Here is a 20,498-nt window from a genome sequence, read left to right as displayed (position 1 = left end):
GAGCTTGCCTGACATAAAAGCCAAGCCTAAGAAAGGTAAAATTAACGTATGAAAGGATGCTGTGTACCTACAGTATTCCTGAGAGCTCCTCTTGGTGATCAGTGTCTTAGCTTCCACCTACCTCGGCATATGGTACTGATGACCAGGTATTTAATTCATGTATCAGTAAAGGTATTGTGTCTTTCAAAAATGTTAAAGACTTAAAAAAAAATATTAACCAAAGGAGGGTTATTATATAGTTATAATCCCTCAGACAAGGCTTTAGTTTGGACAGTTCTCAGCAGGAAACTCTCTCAATTCTAAGCAGAATAATTAACAATAACAACAAAGAATGGCATTATGTTCTTCAGCTGTGCCAACTTACAACAATTTCTCAGTATAACAGTGGTGAGAGAATATCTTGCAGCTTGCCACAGTGCCTAGGCACAAGTAGCTGAGTCTTAACAGCAATTCCTATTATTTTCACTGCACATTTAAACCATAATTTCTATAAGAAAATCTACTAACCACAGTCACAGGTGCCTTTTATCTTTTATGCTGTACATTGCTGAGAATCAATCTTTAAATGTATTCTCAGCTTTAAATTCAGAACAATTGCTCCATGAACTCTTATTTTTAAAGCAAGATTATAAACAATTACAACTGATAATGTGTAATTCTATAGGCACTTTATATGCAGGTAAGTTTGAAAAAGGCAAACAAAGATTGTGTTTCTTTTATGCATGCAAACACATTTTAGTGCACTTTCTCTCACACAAAGTAATGAAATTTTAAGATACATTCCCAGAACTGGAAGTAAGCCTGCAACCATGTTCAGTTTTCTGCTTGTAAATTGAATTCTCTACTCAACTTATATGGTACTGGTGCAACTTGACATATCTATAGGGCAATAAAATACCTACCAGAGTAATTGTAACATAAAAAATAATAATCACAGTGATGTGCTAGAAGAGACCCCTGGGGCTAGTCTGACACCCCTTGTTAAAATGACATCACCAAACCAAAGGTGGGTGCTCACCCCTGTTTCTGCTATAGATGAATTTCATCCCCTTGGCTTTAAAAGTTAATCTGAATGTATTTTTTTGCTTTCTTTTGCTGAAATGCTTTCAGCATCACATGTTTTATAGGAGAACTCACTTCTCCTTCCTTGTCTTTCAGATTATACAACTCAAAACCAATGGCTATTTCTGAAAAGAGTGTTCCAGACACGTGCAATCAATAATGTATACTTCTGTTTGACATTGAGGTTACCTTCCCAGTGTGTTAGGCTTAGAGAGCATTTCCTTTGTGGAGGGACAGTGCATTCTGAAGGTGATGCAGGGGAGGACGTGGGTTTAACCTGTGACAGGCTTTCCCTGTGCTGGGGATGGAGAGTGCTACAGCTGCTGTTCTGGTTCAAGCTGTAGGAGTCTGCTCTTCTGATTTCTGCTTTCCTCCTTGGCTTGCCCAAGGAGCCAAGACAATGGCCAGTGTAGGAACAGCAAACTCCTTTGGACATAAGCGTGCCAGATGCATGGGTTGAGTTTGCTTTGATTGGAGGAAATTATTTCCCTGCCCATGGCTGGGGAGTTGCAACTACATGAATTTAAAGGCCCCTTCCAACCAAAAACATTTAATGATTCCGTGCAACCTCCTGGCAATCATGTGTGCTTGCCAGTGCTTGATCCAGCTGCAGTGTGCAGCAGCAGCACTTCTAGGTCATGCTCGAGCAGCATGTACTTCTAACAGCCTGAGGTTCCTCGCTCAGTTCTATACGAGGATCAACCTGGCAGCTGTCATGAACCCTAAAGTTTAAGGAGAGGACATATTAAGGGGAGCCCATCAGAAGGCATATGAAAATAACTCATGGATTGTAAACAGTAAAAATGTAAAAAAAAAAATAAATTCTGCATGACAGAAAAAAATCTTTAAATATTGATGGAGTATAACGCAGTGGGATCTCAGACCACATGCTATTCCTTCCAGACAAGAATTTTCATCTGCTTCATGAATTTTTACTTCCATTCTTCATCCTTCAGTATCTATTTATACATTTGGGATTTAAAACTGTATTTTCAGGATTCCTCATTCAAAGCAAACAAAATATGGTGGACCCCTAGAAATAATCACAGCATTTTCATATAATGAGTTTATAAAATAACAAGATTTGAACTGTTTTTCTCACGATATTTGTGTCTTCTGGATGTGTGTGGGCAGTATTTTCAAGCTTTTCCCTATCAGCAGGAGATCTAGAAATTTTATTTAACATTAAAAAAAAGAAATTAAGTTCTCATCTACACTCTGGGACTGGGGCATTCAGGGAAAAAAACAAAGTAATTTGATATTTGCTTTTAAATGGCTATATTTAGAAATTACGGAGTTTTTTTCCCCATCTAATATTGTACTGTAATATCTGTGTCTTGTGCTTCTGTGTTCCAAAATAAATCCTTATTTCTGATTTTCCCTGTCTCTTCTGCAGTGTAAAGCTGTATGTATTTGCTTGGCACAGGTAGCTGTGAATGATTTTATGACAGGAAGGGAGACAAGAAGTCTTGAATTCATGCTGTCCTACTTCCTGCAGCACTGTTCTTCAGAATTTCCTAAATATCAAGGAAACGCTCTGTCTTCTCTGAATCTCTCCATACAAATATTCTTTGCCAAGATACCCAAATGGAATTTACCAATGTCTGACTGTTCCTGAGCTGAGAGCTCTGCTAATTGTTTTGCTAAATCTATGTGCATACACATATACACATATGTATACATAGTCCTCATTCCTATAGGCAGTCAGCTACTACTCAAGATGATCTCTGAGGCAGAAACCAAATTTTTTATGGCTAATCTAAGATACTAAGCAATGATTAATACTGGCATGTACTGTGAAAATATAAATCATAGCTATTGCTGCAAGCTTTAGTCTGATTTTATGGTATGCATACAATATTAATCCAGTTTTTAAATCTGAAAGCATTCTATTATTAGCATTTTGTATACTTTTTATGAACTTAGAAAATAATGTGCCATCTCCTCCCTGTAACAATGACACCTGTGCTCCAGGAACCATTAGGAGAAGCCTAATTAATTTATTTTCTGCAAATGATCAAGCTGTCAGCTTATAAAAATTAAGATTCAGAAAGATCCCATGAACAAAATCCTCAATTTTCTAATAACAGACATAATCTGGTAATAACTCCTTGATAATCTTGATGCCACATACAAATGAAAAAATAAGGAATTAACTTTACTGTCATTTGTAGAGGGCAATAAGCACTCTTAATACACCTCAGCTGGTCAATCAAGAAAGGCAGAAGGGCAAAATAGCAGAGGCCAGCAGGGAGAAAGAAATGATATGTGTCTAAGATGACTGATGAATGCTGAAATTTTGACTTAAATGGCTAAATATATAAATCCAGAATTAATTTATTAATTTATATGCTAAATTACCCAAATACAACTTCGTAGTCAGCTTACTAAGATATTATTTAGAATTAAACCAGACCTGAGTCTTACAGTTATTTTTACATGTTAGTTCTCTCTACAGCTTCCAGTCCCATTTTATTTTGACAGTTATTCATTAGTCCAAGGAGAGGGAAATAAAACTTTTTCTGCAAACAGAATGTGAGAGAATTCTGCACAGAACAACAGGATTTAGTCTGAATTATCACAGAGATTTTGGTTCTGGTTTTGGGGGATTAGCAGTCAGCTGTACAAGACGAATCAAATTCAGGGCTTTTGAGCACCAGCTACTGAGGCCAAATGGAGTGGCAAGCCGGCCAAACATTTCAGAATACGGTTTGTATAGAAATGTAACTTTTTATATAATTACAATGTAAGACAGCAACGAGCATTGAAATTATGCAATGTCTTTCTATTACAGAGGTAATGGCACTATCCTGGATTCAATGCAATCAGCTATTATAGCTGTTCCAGATTTTACCATGAGCATTAACAGCACATCATTATTCAATCAGATGTATGCTGTAATTTTATTGGGTATTTGCTGTCTTGTTTACTGGCAGAATGAGGTCTCCTGTTCATACAGGAATGTGCCATCAGAAAACATATCAACATCACTTTGATTTTAAAATTATTAAGTAAACTAATTGTAATTTATATCAATTTTTATTTGTGTATGGTTAGTATCAGTACCCTGACATTTAAAGTCTCCATCCAAAACCTTTTGCTGCCATTACCACAGTCTTACTACAACACACTTATTGTACATGTATGGCAGATATTTTCCTAGCCTGTAGACAAAGATCCAGATGTAAGAGCACTGAGGAGGAAGAAGGAAAGAACTGATAGATCTTATAAAGTCTTTTAATGCATTTTGTTTTCAGACGAGTAAGTACTGTTTTATCTGCTTTGTTTCCCCCCTTTTTCAGTTGTTTGACTTACTATATTTAAAATGCAAAATGTAAAAGCAAAGATGGTGCCTTTTTTCACCTTCTGGTAAACAGATTAAAAATTCTGCAGATTAAAGATAAATAGGGATTGAAAGTATAAGAATCAATTAAGTTAGAGTGACATTTATGTACAGTTCAGTTCTGGAAAAACAACTGTACTGTGATTATGCAAATCAGCCACTCACAACCAAAATGCAGGGATTTACATAACGGAGAAAAAAATTCCTCACAGTTATGCCTCAGTAACTTACTGGGTTCTTGCACTTTAATTGCATGACTCACTGTAATAAAATTATCCCACTTGCTTTATCCAGAGTGAAATGTATGTTAGGACATTGCCATTCTGAATGATTTGTGTGCTTTTGGAAGCCTACATTCTCCTGTCACAAAATGCAGTGTATGCTCTATTTTAAAGAGATACAAATCAAGAAAAAAACCTCCAGATTTTCTGCTTGTACCAATGAAAATTTTAACTTGGTATACGTACTGCATCACTGCTCTTGAAATAAATGTATACTGATACAAATAGGTCCTTTCTTTTTCTTTGAACTTTTATTTCCTCATTCTATTAAATTAATATTTTTTTTAATAAGACTTGTCTTGTGCATACATCACAGAAGAAAACACCAGTATAACTTAAATTGATTTTTTTTCTTGTAGTTTTGCAAAGTGAACTTTAATGGGAATCCTGATATGTTCAGTTGGCTGGTATGTCTAGACTATTTACCTTCTGATATCTGTGTGTTCTACAAAACTTAGTATATAAAAAAATGAATTTTCTATATTAACCTACATGGAATGAACTGTATTTATTCAGCTGGATGTAGTCTGATGTACCTTTATTTTTCTTATCATGTATTCTGTGATTAGAATGTTGTAATTTCTTTTTATTAATTTAAGCAAAACTTGATACTATATAATTTCTAAGATAAAACAGAAAGACATGACTACATAAATTAGGCCCTACTATGGCTTGGCCTTTTCAGTACTCAAACCAGGTTGATTGCAGATAAATTTTTCACAACACTTTATCCTATTATATATACATCCACGACATCATGATGGCTTATTTTCCATCTGCAGACATGATAGGCAGAGGCAACTAAAACATTTTATTTATCTCACACATAAACAACAGAGCACAGAAAAAAGGTCATCTCATAATAAACACTGGGATTTCAAAGTCTTTCCTGTCATGTGGGGATGAACATGAGACCTTTGGAAGTAAAAATGATAGCGCACATGAACTAAAAGAGAGGTTTGTCCCTCATCTGAAAAGATTAGAGAACTTGCTGACTATGACATTCCACTGCCAAGTGTAAGACTCAAATCAGGTCCTCAGTTTCAATCTACCAGAGGAAAAACCTGGTCCATGGTCTTGGAAGTGTTCTTAGACTTCCAAGCATCTCTGCTGTCCCAATGGGGCCCATGCACCGTTTTTCTTCTCTCACACAGCAAAAAATTCCCAAAAAGGCACTATACAAACAATTTGGTTTGTACTAATTTACATTCTGCTCTAAGAGAAATTCTGAAAAAATTTGCAGCCAGCTGTAAGAGGTAAGTCCTAAAAACTTTTCTACCATGATTATATTTTTTTTTGTAATAGGCTGAAAACACCACGCTGACAACTTCCCACTAGCATAAACTGAACAACTCACGAGAAAATGTTATAATCTTCCAGTAGGGAAATGAGGTCTCCTCTGCCCTTCTATCCCCAATACTTTTTAGACAGCCTAATTAAACTTCCTTGTTTTGTGTCTATGTTAATTTATAAATGAAAAATACACACAGAGGTGTGTGATGCGGGCCCTTCTTGTAGGATTTATTATTGAGGAAAATGGGCAAAAATAAAGTTATTTGGAATATAAAATGCTCAAACATGTCAATGGCACTAATTCATGTTTAGTATTTCAAAAACAACCCCGCACAAGTCCCTTGCCCCTCTGCAGTACAATGAACATTCAGCTTTCTTCTTGAAATGGCAAAACCTCCCCAGTATAGCAGAAAGCAACACTAAATAGCCCCAGTATTTGATAGAGATGCTGGGAAGATCCAATTACATCTGCAGCCTCGATAATAAGAGCAGACAACTGGCATGGGATTTCTGACTACCTTAGGTTCATTTCTCCAGGACAACATTACTACATGATCTTGGATAAGAGACCAGATTTCTAAGATGGCAATATATTCTGGTGTCACTATCAGCATAAGGTAGCTTATTTTATAAATAACATGTATTTCATAAAAAATAAGATTTGCCTTATGACCTAATATACTTTTCTAAGTAAGCACTTTCATTATGTAACAGTATGGGCTTTTTTCTTTCATGAAGAGATAATAGAAGCTTTAGTCAGGTCAACTTGAAAAGACTCCAGATTGGGCTTTCCACTTGTTTTTGTTGTGGCTTTAAAAAAATATGCAGCAGGGCATTCCAGGTTTTTCTCTATATACAAACCTTTTCCTACACTACCAGTTACAGAGTTTCTCATACTGGAAGCCATTCATGCCTTTGTGAAATTAAAATAAAAGCTTAAAAATAAGAGCATATTTACCTAAAAGAATAATTTACTTTATTTACATAGCATGGTGAGACAAACTATACAAGACAAATGTTTCAAATTCTGACTGTTTTTTCCCTCAATGTCTTGTCTTTTTATTTTTTATTTTTTCTTTTTATTCCTGTATTTTTGTTCTCTATTTTTGTTTTCTCATTGCATCATCAGACAATTTAATTTCAGTATGGTCTGCACTGGACTGCATAGATTACCAAAATAATGGCACATGAACTTCTTACCTCTAGAACACCTTAATTCTTGCAAGTGGGAATTTTGAGTGACAGAGCAAAGCTGTTTGCTATCAATTTTTCAAAAACTGCATCTGCCATATTGCCAAGATTCATTTAGAGATAAAAAATTTGATTAATAATCTCATTTGTTATCTGACTTTACCAGTCAGAACATTTCTTTACACAAAGGATAGCCTTCTAAAAATGAAAACTCTTGCATATGTTAAAATTCTTCCCTGGAAATATTTTACAATTACTTTTTCTTGTAAAGAAGAAGTTATTACAGATTGAATGACTCTCTAATGCTTGCTACTAAAACACACACACAGAACCTTCACCTTCTTGTCCATAAAAGTGCCAAAATGATCTGCTGGTCATTTTAGATTTTTCTTTTTGTTACTGACAGAAAAATTGAAATGCCATTGACAATATTGAATTAGTCCTATATTTGATACCAGTGTATGTATCGTAGAACATATCAGACAGATTCAAGAACTCCAGTATTATCAAAAACAACAGCACAAAGTATTTTTGTAATTTTTTTTTTATGTGAAAAAAATGAGGCCTCAACTTTGAGTCAATACTTTCTAGCACCAAAGACCAAAAGAGCCCTGCTACTTTAGTTCCATTAACTCCACAAAAATATACATTTATACTTTGTTTTCAGCATAGGTACATGAACTTGTGCAAACAGCATTCAGAGGCTGGTCTACTAGAATAACTAGTGGGGAAAGCACAGCTATCTTCATACATTACAGATGTATTAGCTATTTTCTTGTTAAAAAGCAATTTTCACATTTCTTTCTACATTTTCTAATCTCTAAAGATCCAAAGCTTCCTTCTTTTCTCAGTATGTGTGAGTTCTGGACAAATATTGCTTTAAGGCAATATCGCCACGCACATTTGTCATAAACAGGAAAGCTTAAGTGTTACTGATAGGAAACATTTTACTTATTGGTCCCACAGCCACAGTGAAGTTCTCTAGTTTCAGTTTTAATGATTCAGCAGTAATTCATCAGTAAAAATTTCCAAATTAATCTGACATACCAAGAATAGACATAAATTAAATTTGAGTTGGACTCTATTTTTTTCTACTTCAGTTAACTTTGAGGAACTTAAAAAAACAGTTTAATCTTGTGATTTTTCCAGCTTTGACTAGAAAACATTTAGTATGCTGTCCAAAGAAATGTCAAAGAAGAAAATGTCAAATTAAATCTAGTCTGCCAACAGAAGCTTTTTCATCAATCAAGTTTTACTTACGTGGAATTTTGTTCAGTTCATTCATGAACTTCTCTTTTAGCTTAGAAAACGCATCTTCTTTTCCTCCTCCTCCTCCTCCTGGACTGGCTGGCTCAGTGACATTACTTGGAGGGGCTGCTGCTACTGTGGTCGCTGGCGGTGCTGCCAGGGCCTCATGATGACTTTCACTCACCATTTTAACTCCTGGGTAAGCTGTTTGAATAAAAAAAAAAAACAGAACAAAAAACTAAAAGGTAATATAATTGAAATGTATCTCTCATCAATAAATGAATAAATAGGCAGAATATCACTTGGTTCTCATCCTTACTGAGTAAATATTACTTCATGCACATATAGTTTCAGGTTCTTCATAAAATATTTATTAGACAAGAGAGAAAAATATTTTGCAGGGTTAATTTCAGCCAGAATAATTTTTTTGCTTAGAGCACTTTTCCAATGGTTTGCATTTTCGAAGTGCTAAATTTGAAACCTCAAATTCCTGTAAAAATCTCATATAATTTACATTTTTTCTTCAGTTTGAAAGTACAAGCAAATTGGGTAATACATGGTCCCTATGTGCAAATTTCAATATATTTACATAATTATTTTTATGTGAGAATTACAGAGGTGTGGATCATGGACAGAGTTTCTATATATAAAATAAATAAGGTGATAAGAACATAATAAAAACACTTTGTGATTTCCTGTCAAAGTAATAACCTATTGTTTCCTATTTAAAACTGTGTATTAATAGAAATTGGTTTGCACGCATTTTTATCTTCACTAACTGAAGACAATTTTCCTTCCAGTTATTTTGTGTGACATTTGCTACTAACAACATTATCTTCAATTATTCAGATGTCTTACTGTATTCATGAAAATACAACATCTGTAGGGAGTCTACATGCAGCCATTTTGAAATATCCATGAGGCTGTCGCAAGCATAATCCCACATCAGCATATTTTTAATTTCATGTTGTTTAATGGGCATTTTGGAAAACCTTTGAGTGTATATTACTCTATTGGGTGAGCATGGCCAGGTGTTAATAGTGGGGTGGCTACTGGCTGGTATCTGTGAGAAGCTGCCAGAAACCTCCCCCACATCCCACGGAGTAAATTCCAGATGGCCCCTGGATGGACTCACTGCTGACAAGGTCAAGCCATCAGCAATGGTGGCAGCACATCTGGGATGACAGATTTAAGAAGGGAAAATACTGCTGGACAACAGCTCCTGGGAAAGAGGAGTGAGAACAGGTGAGAGGAACAGCCGTGCTGGCGCTGTGGGCAGGGCAGAGGAGGGGCAGGAGGTGCTCCAGGCCCTGGAGCAGAGATTCCCCTGCAGCCCGTGGTAAGGCAGGATGTGACCCTGCAGTCCATGGAGGTCCATGGAGGAACAGAGATCCACCTGCAGCCTGTGGAGGACCCCACACTGGAGCAGGTGGAGGCCTGAAGGGGGCTGTGACCCTGTGGGAAACCTGTGCTGGAGCAGGGTCCTGGCAGGAGCTGTGGCCCCATGGAGACAGGAGCCCGCACTGAGCAGGTTTGCTGGCAGGACTGTGACCCCATGGAGGACCCACTCTGGAGCCGTGTGTTCCTGAAGGGCTGCACCCTGTGAAAGGGACCATGCTGGAGCAGTTTGGGAAGAGCTATACCCCATGAGAAGGACCCAAATTAGAGAAGATTGTGGAGGACTGTCTCCAGTGAGAGGGAGCCCATACCGAAGCAGAGAAAGTGTGTAAGGATTCCTCCCCCTGAGGAGGAGGAAGAGCAGAGACACTGTGTGATAGACTGACTGCAACCATCACTCTCCATTCCCCTGCACTGCTGAGGAAATCCAGAGTTATGTTAAGCCCTGGAAGAAGGGAGCAGCGAGGCAAGCTGTTTCAGATTTGGTTTCATTTCTCAACATCCTACTTTGCTTTGATCGATAATAAATTAATTTCCCTAATTCAAGTCTGGTTTGAGCGTGACAGCAATGGGTGACTGGCATCTCCCTGTTCTTATCTTGATCTAGGAGCCTTTGGTTGGATTTTCCCTCCACTGTCCAGCTGAGGAGAGGAGGGATACACCAGCTTTGGTGGGAACCTGGCACCCAGCCAGGGTCAGCCTACCACAGTCACATAGCAAAGAATTTTGGGGTAGTGGGATGAAGATGAGAAGATAGCATAGAAATTCCTGCAACACTGGAAGACTAGCTGAAATTTTTATTCAGGTTTTGAAAACATTGTTCTGATTCTCTGCTGCGTCATAAATATCACTAATCTGAATAATTTCAGAAAACAGAGGGAGAAAGGGTTTGAAAAATAACAAACATTCATTATTGCTCTGAGTACACAATTGCTCTCAGCCTCAAAATACATTTGGCCTTTAAGCTTTTCCTGAGAAATTTAAACATCAACATAGGAATAAAACACAACACATCAAAATTGAAGGGGCATAAGATCACCTGACTGCATGCAATATGATCAATCATGACCTTTCTTGTCTTACATGATTGTTTTCATGGATGTTGTTAAGAGTGCTCAGATCACTAAATCAAGAGGAGAATTGGCTTTTTGTCCTTCAACTTCAGTTCTATGAGTCTGCAGTCATGAAGACCTGCAAGCACAGACCTGACTGCAGGCAGAATGAACTTTTTGAAATCATCCTCACCATTCCTATCATTAAACAGGGGTTTGCACACAAGTGTAGTCTGGAATACAAAAGCCTTCTCCAATACTGCTGTGTGATGAAAAACATTTTAACAAAATAGAGGGTTGGTATTGCTCAGTTTGGTGAATATTTGGTAGCAATTTTATTGATGCAGCAGTGAATGAAGTGGTATTCCCTGCCTAGCCTTCATTTCTGTCCTTGCTCTCAAGTCCCTAGCCTAATAAAAAATCATGTTGATGTTGACACAGAATATATATAGAATACATCTCCATAAATATTTCATAAGCATGTGGTCTTAACTGTTTCCCTGCAACAACATGAGAGCAGTTCACTATCAAAAGCAGACCAATGTTGATGGAAAGATTCCAGTTAATATCCATAAATTTGGCTCAAGCCTGAGATATCTGTATTTCCCCAACTGCCTCACAAAACAACAAAAAAATCAAGTAGTGCATAATTTCAGTAACAAATAAAATGCCAGCTATTCCAGACTAAGAGACTTTTTCCATATGTTCTGATGAATGCCAAATACTATGAAGCAAAACATGCAGAGTCATAAGCTGTAAACACTAGTGCTGTTTGATGTTATATAGCATTTTGTCAATGAATGTCAGTTAAATCAGAAGGAAAGTTGTATATCATAATTAAATCAGAATTAAATTACTTAATTATAATATATTACAGGCCTGGCAGTTGACTATTTTATTTAGCAATGGAAGACACAATTTGCAGTGACGACTTTCAGCTAATTAAAAATTAAGGCAAATGTAATTTATTTGCTTCTAGTTTTGGAACTATATTTTGAAAATACATTCGAAGAACAAATTTGAGGCTTTGATTTACTTAAAAGGAGGAAAAACCAACAAAACAGACTATTCCTGTGATGTCCAGGAACAATCCTCAGTAGATTCCTAGCGCAGTTAGAGGTCAGTATGTCTAATGAGGCATGCACAAATGGTTTGAGACTTGCCACAGAACTTTTGACCTTTACATGCCAATGACACAATCCTGATATTTCAAAAAGGTGTGAAGGAGCTGAAAAAGAATCTCGACTCAGAAAAAGCTTTCTGCAAAGAGCACATGCTCACTTGCTTGTAACATCTGATGGCTTTTGTAACTGTAATGCTGCAGCTTTTCACAAGAACAGTATAAACACTGTGGTAGTATTAGAGACTGCAGAATACAGAATAATTAGACTTAAATTGGCCTTTTAAGAAAGGGTTACTTGAATGTTGCATAGCACCACTGAAGGTAAAGAGCTACAAATCACTAGCAGATTATCTGCCATTTATGAAATGGTAGTAGCAAGCAAAAAATTCTTTTAAGTTAAAAAATGAAATGCCATTCCACTCAACTATGATTTTCAGTTCAATGTTCACTGCAATATTTATAGTGCTATGTATGAAACATTACATGTTTCATGTGAACCATTCAGTCATAAACAAATGTACATGTTTAATTGTAGAGAAAATTACAATTTAACTTCCATGCTTCTATAAAATATAGCATAGACTGTATTTCCTGACCATGTCAATTCTTTGGCATAATACTGCTCATTCACTGCCCATATAGTCATAAGACTGTAAAATTATACAATGGACAAACACATGGAATACTTCAAAGTAATGCTTGTCTCTATTCAGAAGTTGACTGAAAATCCAGTTAAACCCTTGAGGAGACCAGACATTTCAAGCTTTACTGTTCCCTATGCAAGAGTAACTCTGACAAACATGAATTATCAGCTCAAACTTCTACATAATTTCAATATAATTTCCTCTGAAAATGAAGCTTTTGAGAAATACACATATACACGCTGGAGATTTGCAAGAAGCAAGGGATTTTGTTGTGGAGGTACAAAGTATTGGCTGACTGCCCTAGTATGTGCTGGTATGGATCCTGATGGAGAGAGTGCCATTGGAAAGCACCTCTTAAGAAAACTGTAAAGCAGAAATGTCTCTTGGGAGAAGAGTAAAGAGGTGTAAAACTTCAGACATGGATGAATAAAGAGCATTGAATAGATTCTGGAAATCAGAGTTGAAAGAATGTGCTCAAAGGGCAACAGTCTGCAAATATTCTGGCATATGCAAAGTAAGATGTAGACAACCTGGAAAGACTAATCTCATGGGAAATTTCAAATTTTTTTAAAAAATAAACTGAATAGTCAGAAAATTAATGAGAACTCTGTGGGACATCCACATTGATTCACACAGAAGGGGGATTTTCTGGGATGAACAAAACTCAAGAACAGCGTATCAGCTTCTGGAACATCATGGGGGGAATTACGATAGCCTTACAAAAAATGAAAACAATAAAATGCCAAAGGGCAGGGAAGTTAACTGGTATGTTTCTATGTGGTTAAATTACAGTAGGTATACCAGAGTAGCTGCTAAATACATAAACTTATAGTGGAACATCAGCGACATTCCTTCTACAGACAATTGTCCTTCAGACAATTTATATTTGCTAATTTCTCCTCTTATCTACTGAATCCAATCTGCATGCAGTGAGACAGTAAACAGGTCAGACATCCCACACTGACCAAATAATTTCCTCTCAATGAGAAATTTTCTGGAAAGTGTCCTTTTATTTTACTGCCTCTCTTTTTTTCTCCTACTAAAAATTAAAATTAGTGAAATTATTAAAAACATACAATTATGGTGTTGCTATGGGTAGTTGTTTATATTTCCAGAAGTAATTGTCATCATTCTTTCAATGTTTAATGCTGCAACTGTAATAGAGCTATTGACTATACTCAAGATGTAAATTGGGATCTATACTGGTAAATGGTATTTCCTGGAAAGCTTATCTTTTCAGTATACAATATATGTTCAGCTCAGCAGTCATATCCAATGTAATGGATGTAATGTAATAACAAAACTTCTCCAAGAAAGAAGAAAAATCACACAGCTGTGTCCCTTGATCATTTTTGTTTATAGCACCTGAGCACTGGAAGAGAAAGCAACTATTAGCTTTCAGTGCCAGTATACCCAGGGTAAGTATGCAGTATTGCCAGAGAAAGCTTTGCACCACATTGAAAATACACCTCATTCTATTAAGAGTTTTTTTGATGAAATTAATTAATCAGAAGATAGGTTCATTAGCAAAATGTTTAAAGGTATCTACAATAAGGGATCTCTTCTTAGATTTAAGCATTCTGGGATGTTAATAATACATTTTTTACTCATTCATCTTCCTACTAATGAAATAGGTTATCTTTGTAACTTCAGTAAAGGACAGATATTTTAAAAGACAAACTCAGAAAAGAGACTTTCTTGGCCTTTTACAAAGATGAGACTGTAAGTACATTTTCAGAAGAATGGAAGGTCATGGTAAAGATGTATCAAAACAGCCTTTTCATGACTATCACAAAGGTTTATAATGCAACCCAGAATTAGTACTGCTTTAGAAAAGGTACATGAAAGGCCAACAGTTCATGGGAAAAAAAAAAAGTTCTGATGAAGAACCTTGGTGTGAGAATTGAGGTGTCCTCTCTGTGCCTCAAGGCACAAGAAATGTCCCATCCACATCCTCACCTGCCCCAAAGGGATCCCTGCACCTCTTTCTGTGGAAAAGAGACATTTCTGCTGCTGTTTATGAAACATGAACTGACACTTCCCAGACACCATTCATACGTCAGCTCCTTAACACTGCTTCCAACCCTTGCTACTAACACCACACAAATATCAATTGGCTGAATGAACTGAATAAACAAGATAAAACACCTAAATATTTTCCCCAAAGTCTATGGCTACAGTATTGCTCAGTTTTAGAAATGCCCATGCCTGCATGTCCCGCCAAAGGAGTATCACTTGTCCTGGAGCAGGCTGGAGGAGCACAGTGTTGCAGACAAGCAGAACTGTGAGATGGTGAGCCGAGAGTGATGAGGACCCCAAGCAAGTGTGGGGGAACAAGAACAGTCACATACCAAGTTAGGCAGAAATGCTGCAACTCCAAAGCAGCAAAGAGAAGGAGAGCTTGGCAGAAATGTTTTTTATGGGAAATGACACTTAGCAAAACCTTTAAGTTTTGAGGCTGACAGTTATCTACAGCACATTCCTGGACCAGGAAACAAATCTTCCCATTATTAGACATGAGAGCCACATCAGTCTCCAGAATTCACTTAAAATAGGAATAAATATTTTTAGAAAAACTTCTGAAAGACAATAACTTGATGGCGAAATATAAATGAATTCTCATGAGAAACTGAAATATTCTCAGATTTCCAGCCTAACATTCACACTGCAAACCTATTACTTGAATATGAATTGTATCAAAAGAATAGCCAAGTCTCTGTGTACTCAGCCTGATTCACTTTTTTAGTATATCTGATAAATCTAGATAATATGAAGAATAAACACAGAATAGTTCACAGTTCTCTGTTACAATAAAAACATTTTATTTAATTGAAATCATTATAATGGAGAATTTAATGCCTAAGCATGTTTCAAAGGTAACCATGTAGAATCACAGAAAACAGTTTGCCCAGGGACAGCAAATCATCTGCAAATTTTTGGGAAGGATATGGACACCGTAAACACTGGAGAAAGACAAATTCTTCAGTCCACAGCACAAACTGCAGGCTTCTCTTTCAGCTTCCTACACACCCATCTATTAAATATGGCAGAACTGTTAGAAGTATAAGACTCTGAAATATCTTACACTAAAGTATGTGGAAGAGAAACTTTGTCTTGAATTTTATGCAGTCTATGAAAAGCTAATCACTATGTTTTGGAGTACCAAGCTATGCAAGATGGTATTTTCACACTCACTCCTTAAGCTGTTGATAAGAACACAACTTAACTGAGAGCAGTGAAGTTGACACTATTTTCTTTCCAGCTAAAAGCCATAATTTTTTGACTGCACTTCAAACTTGTGCTCCCGCAATGCAGTGGAGCACATGGGAGCCAGAGAACTCACAGCAGTTACAGAGAAACATCTCTGTTCAGGTCACATTGCAAAGTAAGTCAAGAGTGGTGGGTCCCTTACATAGATTCACTACATCAATTCCTGACCATGTTCTGAAACTTTAGTTTTCCTCTAAGTATATGATATTTCTTTATCCTTTGATATTTAGAGGCAACGGGGATAGAGACAGCCCTGTGTCTCTGGATGTAGATGTTATTGTCATGTTTCAGCAGCAGTGAGGTTACCTGTCAAAGCTTCACAATATGTATAATTTAAACCCTCTGTCTTCATCTACTACAGCAATTGCTGTTTTAAAATGCCTGAGCTCCTTGATAATAGCTAGTTATTAATAGACATAAGGGAAAGAAAGAAAGAAACTACAGTAATTTCCTCCCACATGATCATTCTGTCATTTTTCACACTTGCATCTCATTTCCTGAAGCTGCAATCTGTGTTTCTATCCCCGGGTATTTACTTCCAGACTTCCTTTATACAGCAGTGTAAGACAAAAGAATTTATATAAAAATGAGTGTTCAACTGAATTTAAGCATTAAATTCTAATGCAGGCCACAGAGTGTTCTTGCTGTTCCAAAATCATTTCAGAGTAATCTTACAAATAATGAAGCCCTTTACATCAATACTTTTTTGTTGTGTACATTGCATAAAATCAATTCATATTCCCATATGTAGCTCTTGTCCAACCAATGGCTCCAATAAAGCCTATAAACTAGTGAAGTGACATAGAGTTTAACTATGACATAGTAAAATTCACAAGGAACAACGTAACAGAAATTGTAAAATAATACATTATTAATATTCTTACTTTGGCACAGCCTTAAATTCACTATTTCCCCTTTGAATTTTCTTTTTCATTAGTATTTCTTTTATGTCCCAATTTCTGCAGTCAGTAACCATGGGGCTAGCAAAATTAATTAGGCACATGTGCTAAGGAACCCAACACGGGGAGCTGCGATGTGCAGTTCAGGGCTATCTCTCACATTAGTTCAGCCTTGGACATAGGTTGTGAAGTAATTTGTACCTCAAAATGTGATTCTGACAAATGACTATATAAAAATTGCACCTTTTTCCTGAGAAGTATCTGATCTCTACATATGTTCAGTCATATATGCTGAATTTAATGAGTACCACATTTAACTACATAATTGAGTGTTTTTTCACCATTACATCCGCAGTATTATAAAGCTAAGAAAGCAGCGAGAATGCAGCAAGATTGCATGCCTCATCTGCAGCATGAATGCAATTACAAACTGAACTTCAAAGACCTCTGAGAACTTACTAGAGATCACACAGTAAGCTCAAGAAATTTGGGCTACATCACTAGGTGGTACGTGGGAAAAGGCAACAGCTCAGCTAGTTTTTCAGATCCTATGATAAAATTATGTTTATGGCATTTAGAAAAATGTATATAGTTGGTGTTTGGCATTAAGGCTTTAAAAGCACCAACCAAGTGCACTAATGGGAAAAAAACCACGTGAGTGTATTTTGTAGATCAAACTTTACAAATTCTGTATGATCAAGATTCAGACTTTTCAGATACATTCATTCTAGTTTTAAAAAATCTCCGTATGTCATCACACAGATCTCAATCAGACACGTGTAAAGTACCCATGTGTGCACAAATACATCTTTCTCTAAATACATATATATTCTTCCCAGGTGTGCATTAATTATACACTACTATTATAGCAAGAAAGCAAACAATGACATTTTGAGTTCAAGAAGTTTCTTGTGAACATATGAGGGGAAATAACAATTTTCTTAAGTTATGATGCTGTCAAGAAGATTTTTCAGGATTTTCTTCAGCCACATCATTGTAGTACTGAAATCAGGAACAATTATGTAAAACCATGAAAAGAAGCTGACTGATTGTGACAGGTTCTGTTAAGTCCAGCTACATGAAAATTACTTTTTCTTGAATGTTACCAGTGCAGGAAAGATCATGGGGTCACAGGAAGCATCTGCACTTACATTTGGTTCTTAGAGTTAAAATACTCTCTAAAAAAAGTTTCTTCATATTTATGGTTAATTACTATAAATAGATTTTTAAGACAATCTTATCAGCACATGGAAGTAAAATGGCGAAAATTGAAACTAATTGTCCTATAATGACTGACACTTTTTCCTGCTGTTGAGAATGCTATGCCATCATCCAATAGCCTTCTGCACACAGCAGGAGGGAAAATTACCAATCAATTACATGACATTTAATTTTCAACTTGAAGCATTTTTCTACTGAAAGAAAGAAAGCAAAAGATGCTAATTTGAGATGAATAACCATGCATTCCCTACAGTGCTTTGGAAATACCTATTTTTAAATAATGCCCTTATGCATATCTGAAAAAATTTTAATAACTGATAACCTTAAAATTAGGCAGTTTACAAAGTATTAGTATAAGCACTGATTTCTGCTGTTAGTACAACTATTGCTTGTTCTGCAATTATTTGTTCATATGACCAAGTTTAGCAAGGATCCCAACCACAAGAATGTTGTATCCAGCTCGCACATGAGCAATACTAGAGAACAAAACTCTAGAATAAAGATAAGGAAGCGACCAAATTAAATAAAACAGAAAACTACTTGGAAGTGTTTTGTGTGGTCATATTCCCCTCTCTTCTGTAGATCAGAGAAAGCCTACATGATAAAGCTTTGAATTCCTTTGGACAGATGACAGACTAAGCCTAAGGTTATCTTCAATGAGTGAGTTCCCATCACTTGGGTTTTGCAGATCCAGTGTTGCTAACTCCAAGGGAAGAGTCGCCAATGTTCCGCTTTTGCAAAAAAGGACTTGCATGCCTGTCTTCTGGCATCACCTCTAAGAAGGTGCTGGAGGCAGTTCAGAAGAGAAGCAAGATTTATGAGTCACTTCTGTTTTTAGCACACCCTGCTGACTAGACAGCTTCTCACTCAGCATGCTGGCTGCTGAGTAACCCATTTTGAGGTACTCACATCTTCCGGATATTGTTACAGGAAGCTTAATCTGAAGCTGTGACACAGTCCAAGGGTGGAAGGAGCATGGGTATTCATAAGCACAGCATCAGGAATTCTCTAATCTAACCCATGGCCTCAATTTGCTCTGCTTTCATAAATAGGATGACAGAAGCAGTCTGGTGTTTCTGCCTGACAGTATGGCTCTTCTGAGTCATGAATATTCCTCACCTCCATCTGGAGGTTCTGCACAGGTTTGAAAGAAACTTGGTGGACTGAGGCCAACTGACATGCCTGGGCTGCATTCTGAAAGCAGGCCTTCTGCATGCCTCTTTCAGGAAGGCACATCCCAGAGTATCATGCCCTTTTAGACTGAGGGATGGACTACCCTAGGTCTGGACAACAGTCTGCAGCAGCATTCTGACTGAGGCAGTGATTGATAGATCATTCTGCCTCATTAGCCACTTACACCTGCAGGAGGGCAACTAAGGGTAGAGTTACTGCCAAAACAAATGGAGGGAGCTAGAAATCCCACTTAATAGGCAAGGCTGATTTATTGCTACTGCTGGCTTTCCCAATTTTGTTCTGGGCACTTCTTTCTTCTGACCCAGTACAGTGCTCTTTGTTTTAAACCACTGATTCAGTACATATTCAGGGGAAAGTGCTGTTCATCAAAAGTGTTTAAGTAGGATAATTCAGTTTTTCAAGTTTGTGGATGGAAACTTGAGCAAATTTTACTTAACCTATGGGTAATTACACTTAGAATACTATGAAGAGCTCACTGGTTACAGGATAGTTACAGGAATGTTATTTTTAATGCAGCCCAGCAGATATTGCTATTGCAGTTAAGTGTCTAATAACTAAACACCTTGGAGCATGTTGTCACACATCCTAAGTTTTCCTGTAGGTTTAGCTGATTGAGTTAATTGTCCAACTGAGACATCAGAAGGCCTGAGTGTAAATAATGGCTATACAGTTAACATTCATGAAGAAAGAAAGAGGTTTTGAATAAGCAAATTAACATGAGTGAACCCCAAAGTTTTACTTTGTATAGACCTATGGATATAATTTAAAAAACAATCTGTTATGTTTCAGTTCTTATTTTCTTGATGGTCATGTTATTTAATTGAATGCTTCAACTTTTGTGACAATGCTTTGTTATTTTGTGTTTTCCTTTTTTTCTCCCTTATTTTGTTTACTGTAAACCTCTATATTCAGATACGGAATTATCACCATTTATTGGTCAACACCCCTATCTATAACCATGATCCATTTAAAACAGAAAACAAAAAAATCCTACTGATCATATTTGCATAGGAAAGTAGGATTATCTGTTGTCACAGAATGAAGACAGTTATGTGCTCAGTTCCCACTTTTTTTAAGGTCATCATATGAAGTGTAAAACTATGCACATGGGTACTTTTAGCTGAAAAGAGTAATTTCTTCTGTTATGTGATCTGTGGCCTTCTGGGTGTGACAGAGCACATTTGAAGGGGGGGTGAGTTTTAGCACTAAGGGTACACATCTTTTGAGGTCATGAGCTACCTACTGGTTGGCCAGTGAACTTGGCCTACAAGGAGGATGA

General features: G+C 36.7%; 1 protein-coding gene across 4 annotated transcripts in view; it reads right to left on the bottom strand.

Moving 5' to 3' along the window:
• SYT1 (synaptotagmin 1) overlaps positions 1-20,498 on the bottom strand; it is a 327,942-nt gene that overhangs the window by 113,293 nt on the left and 194,151 nt on the right. For all 4 annotated transcript variants that reach the window (XM_021528113.3, XM_021528116.3, XM_021528115.3 and 1 more), the window contains one exon: positions 8,431-8,622. In XM_021528113.3, the coding sequence (XP_021383788.1) occupies positions 8,431-8,605 (175 nt within the window). In that variant the 5' untranslated portion in view covers positions 8,606-8,622. The remainder of the gene's footprint in view (positions 1-8,430; positions 8,623-20,498) is intronic.

This window comes from Lonchura striata, chromosome 5 (genome assembly GCF_046129695.1).
Source record: "Lonchura striata isolate bLonStr1 chromosome 5, bLonStr1.mat, whole genome shotgun sequence".
Classification (NCBI taxonomy): domain Eukaryota; kingdom Metazoa; phylum Chordata; class Aves; order Passeriformes; family Estrildidae; genus Lonchura; species Lonchura striata.
Note: the sequence above shows the minus strand (reverse complement) of the source record. Positions and strands in the feature narration are given on the sequence as shown.